This window comes from Oncorhynchus masou, chromosome 26, assembly GCF_036934945.1.
Source record: "Oncorhynchus masou masou isolate Uvic2021 chromosome 26, UVic_Omas_1.1, whole genome shotgun sequence".
NCBI classification, from domain to species: domain Eukaryota; kingdom Metazoa; phylum Chordata; class Actinopteri; order Salmoniformes; family Salmonidae; genus Oncorhynchus; species Oncorhynchus masou.
This window is the reverse complement of record NC_088237.1, coordinates 15,475,030-15,482,529: the sequence shown is the minus strand read 5'-3', so window position 1 is coordinate 15,482,529 and position 7,500 is coordinate 15,475,030. Positions and strand designations below refer to the sequence as shown.

Below are 7,500 nucleotides of genomic sequence, written 5' to 3'. Positions count from 1 at the left end.
CGTTTTCCCTGTCTATCCCCTCCCCTCCTGTAGGCGCGGCATCAGATTTTGTAGTGAACACGTGTAATGCGGGGTCGGGTGCTCTGTCAGTGACCATCGATGGGCCGTCCAAGGTCAAGATGGACTGTCAGGATTGTCCCGAGGGTTACAAGGTCACCTACACACCCATGGCCCCCGGCAGCTATCTCATCACCATCAAATACGGAGGACCATCCCACATCGTAGGCAGCCCCTTCAAGGCTAAAGTCACAGGTAAGTCCTCTATAGAGCAACGATATCCAGACACTAACATTTCAGTGTTGAGTCTAGAATGTGTTGATGGAGAGATGGCAAGTGTGTGTGTGTGTGTGTGTGTGTGTGTGTGTGTGTGTGTGTGTGTGTGTGTGTGTGTGTGTGTGTGTGTGTGTGTGTGTGTGTGTGTGTGTGTGTGTGTGTACTGGTCTACTAAAGAGTCCTCAGACCTTGTGGAGGCTTGGTGTAATGAGTTGGAAGAGTCCCTAGCCTCTACACACTCCTATTATATTGGACATTCTGTACTTGTCCAGAGGGCTCCTAAGCTGTGTGTGTTTATGCTTTATATGAGGAGAGATTATGCAACACGCCAGTTCTTGTAGATCTTACGCAACCCCTCTTATGCAACCCCACTCTCTCTTCTTTCTCTCTCTCTCTCTTTCTCTTTCTCTCCACTCTCGCTCGCTCTCTCTCCCTCCCTCCCACCCCCCTCTCTCTCTCTCTCTAGGTGCTCGTCTCTCTGGGGGTCACAGTCTACATGAAACTTCGTCCGTACTTGTGGAGACAGTAACCAAGTCGTTGTCGTCGTCATCGTCGATGGGTGTGGCCTATGGCCCTAAGTTCTCTTCGGATGCCAGTAAGGTGGTCTCCCGGGGCGCCGGCCTATCAAAGGCCTTTGTAGGGCAGAAGAACACCTTCACAGTGGACTGCAGCAATGCAGGTGAGAGGCGATGATCATACACATGCGCAGACACACGCAGACAGACACGAGTACAAATGCACCCACATACAAAGTATACACACGCAGATACACTCACACAAATACTTAATGTTGCCGTATTTCTTCCCCTATAGGAACTAACATGTTGATGGTGGGGGTACATGGACCCAAGACCCCGTGTGAAGAGGTCTATGTTAAACATCTGGGAAACAGGATGTACAACGTCACCTACACCGTCAAAGAACAGGGCAACTACATCCTCATCGTCAAATGGGGGGATGAAAATGTCCCCGGCAGCCCCTTCCATGTCACCGTCCCCTAAGACTCATCCATCCCTTGTACAACCCCCTGCTGTATCCCAGAATGGACTAGTCCAACACCCCCACAGACACACTAAAGATGCAAAGACTTTTTCAGTCTGTCCGGAGGGTGGGGGTGGGGGTGGGGGTAATTTACCCATCATGCATTGTGCCACATTTCTCTGATAACTCATCCAGGCGACATCGCAAAATCTGAGGTGCCAATCATCCGATGTCTGCGCCGCCCCACCAACTAGTCACCCTGTTGCTGTTTACTTTCAATGAGAGGGAATGTACAAAGAGGTCAAATCATGTTTTCTGTCTGTATCAGCCTATGCTAGTATTTTCAGAGTGCAAACACAGTATGCAGTCACTACCATGTGCTTTTTAGCTAGTCCCCCAATGGTGTCCCACACTGCCTGTACTGGCCTGGTCAAAATGGCTGCCTTACATGAGGGAAGATGGCTGTGACGTCACTGTCTGGGTCACTGACAGACAGAGAGGAGTTATTTACCTTTATTTATTCAGTCCTTTTATTTTCTTTGACAGAAAATGGTCTTATATTGTTTCAAAGGAGAAGATTTCTGTCGATTTTAGAAACTATTCTCCCTCATACCGGGCCGTCCTGTGTCATTACGGGTGTTACCATGGACACAGAGATGTGGTTGGCCAAGGATTTTGTACTGAGGAAGAGGGTACGGCGTAGCAATCGGTTTATCGTGTGAATGTTTAATTAAGAAGTCCACAGAGAGATGTTACAGTGGAACAGCATCATAGAGTGACATTTTATAGTGATTTTATATGTAAGAAAATGAACAGAAAAAAACTGTTCATTGTTTGATATACTAACCTTCTGTTTGGCAAGGATGTGCAGCCATAATAAAACGTTTAACTGCTGACTTACCACTGAAAAGCAAAAATGTGTTGTCTTGTGTCTTAATTTAAAGTGTGTGTTTGCGTGGGTGTATTTTTTATTTTATTTTTGCAATTTAGTATATTTAGTTTTAACCAAAGGTGGTCCTCTATAGCTCAGTTGGTAGAGCATGGTGCTTCTAACGCCAGAGTCGTGGGTTCAATTCCCAGGACCACCCATACGTGTAATGTAAGCACACATGACTGTAAGTGATGTTGGATAAATGCGCCCACTAAATGGCATGTGTTGTTATATTAGAATTTTAGCATGTAGTTAAATCTGTACAACAGTACCACTTGCTGGTGATAATGGGCTATTACAGATGGTTGGTGAAATCACTTAGTTAAAACAGTGATTCCAAACACAGGTCCTCCAGACCCTCCAATAGTACACGTTTTCATTGTAGCCCTGGATAAACACAGTTGAATCAGGTGTGTTTGTCCAGGGTTACAATATGAATGTGTACTGTTGGGGTTACTGGAGGACCAGGGTTGGGAATCCCTGAGGTAAAATTTACCTCAATGTAAAGTGTTACCTGATTTTCTTATGGTCCCTAGGAAAACTGTAGCATCATACAGAGCTTTTTCCTGTACTTCCTCCGTAAATATACTGACTACAGGAAAGTCCCCTCTGCCTGAGGGCAACATTACCACTGTGGGACTCTAATGGACCCCTGATCCAGTGGAATCACGTTGTCATTACAGACCAGTGGGGGTGAAACCACTGTGTGCCTGAGGGCAACATTACCACTGTGGGACTCTAATGGACCCCCTGATCCAGTGGAATCACGTTGTCATTACAGACCAGTGGGGGTGAAACCACTGTGTGCCTGAGGGCAACATTACCACTGTGGGACTCTAATGGACCCCCTGATCCAGTGGAATCACGTTGTCATTACAGACCAGTGGGGGTGAAACCACTGTGTGCCTGAGGGCAACATTACCACTGTGGGACTCTAATGGACCCCTGATCCAGTGGAATCACGTTGTCATTACAGACCAGTGGGGGTGAAACCACTGTGTGCCTGAGGGCAACATTACCACTGTGGGACTCTAATGGACCCCTGATCCAGTGGAATCACGTTGTCATTACAGACCAGTGGGGGTGAAACCACTGTGTGCCTGAGGGCAACATTACCACTGTGGGACTCTAATGGACCCCTGATCCAGTGGAATCACGTTGTCATTACAGACCAGTGGGGGTGAAACCACTGTGTGCCTGAGGGCAACATTACCACTGTGGGACTCTAATGGACCCCCTGATCCAGTGGAATCACGTTGTCATTACAGACCAGTGGGGGTGAAACCACTGTGTGCCTGAGGGCAACATTACCACTGTGGGACTCTAATGGACCCCTGATCCAGTGGAATCACGTTGTCATTACAGACCAGTGGGGGTGAAACCACTGTGTGCCTGAGGGCAACATTACCACTGTGGGACTCTAATGGACCCCTGATCCAGTGGAATCACGTTGTCATTACAGACCAGTGGGGGTGAAACCACTGTGTGCCTGAGGGCAACATTACCACTGTGGGACTCTAATGGACCCCCTGATCCAGTGGAATCACGTTGTCATTACAGACCAGTGGGGGTGAAACCACTGTGTGCCTGAGGGCAACATTACCACTGTGGGACTCTAATGGACCCCCTGATCCAGTGGAATCACGTTGTCATTACAGACCAGTGGGGGTGAAACCACTGTGTGCCTGAGGGCAACATTACCACTGTGGGACTCTAATGGACCCCTGATCCAGTGGAATCACGTTGTCATTACAGACCAGTGGGGGTGAAACCACTGTGTGCCTGAGGGCAACATTACCACTGTGGGACTCTAATGGACCCCTGATCCAGTGGAATCACGTTGTCATTACAGACCAGTGGGGGTGAAACCACTGTGTGCCTGAGGGCAACATTACCACTGTGGGACTCTAATGGACCCCTGATCCAGTGGAATCACGTTGTCATTACAGACCAGTGGGGGTGAAACCACTGTGTGCCTGAGGGCAACATTACCACTGTGGGACTCTAATGGACCCCTGATCCAGTGGAATCATGTTGTCATTACAGACCAGTGGGGGTGAAACCACTGTGTGCCTGAGGGCAACATTACCACTGTGGGACTCTAATGGACCCCTGATCCAGTGGAATCACGTTGTCATTACAGACCAGTGGGGGTGAAACCACTGTGTGCCTGAGGGCAACATTACCACTGTGGGACTCTAATGGACCCCCTGATCCAGTGGAATCACGTTGTCATTACAGACCAGTGGGGGTGAAACCACTGTGTGCCTGAGGGCAACATTACCACTGTGGGACTCTAATGGACCCCCTGATCCAGTGGAATCACGTTGTCATTACAGACCAGTGGGGGTGAAACCACTGTGTGCCTGAGGGCAACATTACCACTGTGGGACTCTAATGGACCCCCTGATCCAGTGGAATCACGTTGTCATTACAGACCAGTGGGGGTGAAACCACTGTGTGCCTGAGGGCAACATTACCACTGTGGGACTCTAATGGACCCCCTGATCCAGTGGAATCACGTTGTCATTACAGACCAGTGGGGGTGAAACCACTGTGTGCCTGAGGGCAACATTACCACTGTGGGACTCTAATGGACCCCCTGATCCAGTGGAATCAAGTTGTCATTATCCAGTGGAATCAAGTTGTCATACAGACCAGTGGGGGTGAAACCACTGTGTGCCTGAGGGCAACATTACCACTGTGGGACTCTAATGGACCCCCTGATCCAGTGGAATCACGTTGTCATTACAGACCAGTGGGGGTGAAACCACTGTGTGCCTGAGGGCAACATTACCACTGTGGGACTCTAATGGACCCCTGATCCAGTGGAATCACGTTGTCATTACAGACCAGTGGGGGTGAAACCACTGTGTGCCTGAGGGCAACATTACCACTGTGGGACTCTAATGGACCCCCTGATCCAGTGGAATCACGTTGTCATTACAGACCAGTGGGGGTGAAACCACTGTGTGCCTGAGGGCAACATTACCACTGTGGGACTCTAATGGACCCCCTGATCCAGTGGAATCACGTTGTCATTACAGACCAGTGGGGGTGAAACCACTGTGTGCCTGAGGGCAACATTACCACTGTGGGACTCTAATGGACCCCCTGATCCAGTGGAATCACGTTGTCATTACAGACCAGTGGGGGTGAAACCACTGTGTGCCTGAGGGCAACATTACCACTGTGGGACTCTAATGGACCCCTGATCCAGTGGAATCACGTTGTCATTACAGACCAGTGGGGGTGAAACCACTGTGTGCCTGAGGGCAACATTACCACTGTGGGACTCTAATGGACCCCTGATCCAGTGGAATCACGTTGTCATTACAGACCAGTGGGGGTGAAACCACTGTGTGCCTGAGGGCAACATTACCACTGTGGGACTCTAATGGACCCCCTGATCCAGTGGAATCACGTTGTCATTACAGACCAGTGGGGGTGAAACCACTGTGTGCCTGAGGGCAACATTACCACTGTGGGACTCTAATGGACCCCAGACCAGTGATCCAGTGGAATCACGTTGTCATTACAGACCAGTGGGGGTGAAACCACTGTGTGCCTGAGGGCAACATTACCACTGTGGGACTCTAATGGACCCCTGATCCAGTGGAATCACGTTGTCATTACAGACCAGTGGGGGTGAAACCACTGTGTGCCTGAGGGCAACATTACCACTGTGGGACTCTAATGGACCCCCTGATCCAGTGGAATCACGTTGTCATTACAGACCAGTGGGGGTGAAACCACTGTGTGCCTGAGGGCAACATTACCACTGTGGGACTCTAATGGACCCCTGATCCAGTGGAATCATGTTGTCATTACAGACCAGTGGGGGTGAAACCACTGTGTGCCTGAGGGCAACATTACCACTGTGGGACTCTAATGGACCCCCTGATCCAGTGGAATCACGTTGTCATTACAGACCAGTGGGGGTGAAACCACTGTGTGCCTGAGGGCAACATTACCACTGTGGGACTCTAATGGACCCCTGATCCAGTGGAATCACGTTGTTATTACAGACCAGTGGGGGTGAAACCACTGTGTGCCTGAGGGCAACATTACCACTGTGGGACTCTAATGGACCCCCTGATCCAGTGGAATCACATTGTCTTTACAGACCAGTGGGGGTGAAACCACTGTGTGCCTGAGGGCAACATTACCACTGTGGGACTCTAATGGACCCCTGATCCAGTGGAATCACATTGTCATTACAGACCAGTGGGGGTGAAACCACTGTGTGCCTGAGGGCAACATTACCACTGTGGGACTCTAATGGACCCCCTGATCCAGTGGAATCACGTTGTCATTACAGACCAGTGGGGGTGAAACCACTGTGTGCCTGAGGGCAACATTACCACTGTGGGACTCTAATGGACCCCCTGATCCAGTGGAATCACGCTGTCATTACAGACCAGTGGGGGGTGAAACCACTGTGTGGCTGAGGGCAACATTACCACTGTGGGACTCTAATGGACCCCCTGATCCAGTGGAATCACGTTGTCATTACAGACCAGTGGGGGTGAAACCACTGTGTGCCTGAGGGCAACATTACCACTGTGGGACTCTAATGGACCCCCTGATCCAGTGGAATCACGTTGTCATTACAGACCAGTGGGGGTGAAACCACTGTGTGCCTGAGGGCAACATTACCACTGTGGGACTCTAATGGACCCCTGATCCAGTGGAATCACGTTGTCATTACAGACCAGTGGGGGTGAAACCACTGTGTGCCTGAGGGCAACATTACCACTGTGGGACTCTAATGGACCCCTGATCCAGTGGAATCACGTTGTCATTACAGACCAGTGGGGGTGAAACCACTGTGTGCCTGAGGGCAACATTACCACTGTGGGACTCTAATGGACCCCTGATCCAGTGGAATCACGTTGTCATTACAGACCAGTGGGGGTGAAACCACTGTGTGCCTGAGGGCAACATTACCACTGTGGGACTCTAATGGACCCCCTGATCCAGTGGAATCACGTTGTCATTACAGACCAGTGGGGGTGAAACCACTGTGTGCCTGAGGGCAACATTACCACTGTGGGACTCTAATGGACCCCTGATCCAGTGGAATCACGTTGTCATTACAGACCAGTGGGGGTGAAACCACTGTGTGCCTGAGGGCAACATTACCACTGTGGGACTCTAATGGACCCCTGATCCAGTGGAATCACGTTGTCATTACAGACCAGTGGGGGTGAAACCACTGTGTGCCTGAGGGCAACATTACCACTGTGGGACTCTAATGGACCCCTGATCCAGTGGAATCACGTTGTCATTACAGACCAGTGGGGGTGAAACCA

At 50.2% G+C, this 7,500-nt stretch overlaps 1 protein-coding gene across 1 annotated transcript in view; it reads left to right on the top strand.

Annotated features, from left to right (window-relative positions):
* LOC135514869 (filamin-C-like) overlaps positions 1-2,165 on the top strand; it is an 82,748-nt gene extending 80,583 nt beyond the window's left edge. The window contains 3 exon segments of the mRNA XM_064938535.1: positions 34-252; positions 740-952; positions 1,087-2,165. Coding sequence (XP_064794607.1) covers positions 34-252; positions 740-952; positions 1,087-1,274 — 620 coding nt within the window. The 3' untranslated portion in view covers positions 1,275-2,165.
* The last annotated feature ends 5,335 nt before the right edge of the window (positions 2,166-7,500 follow it).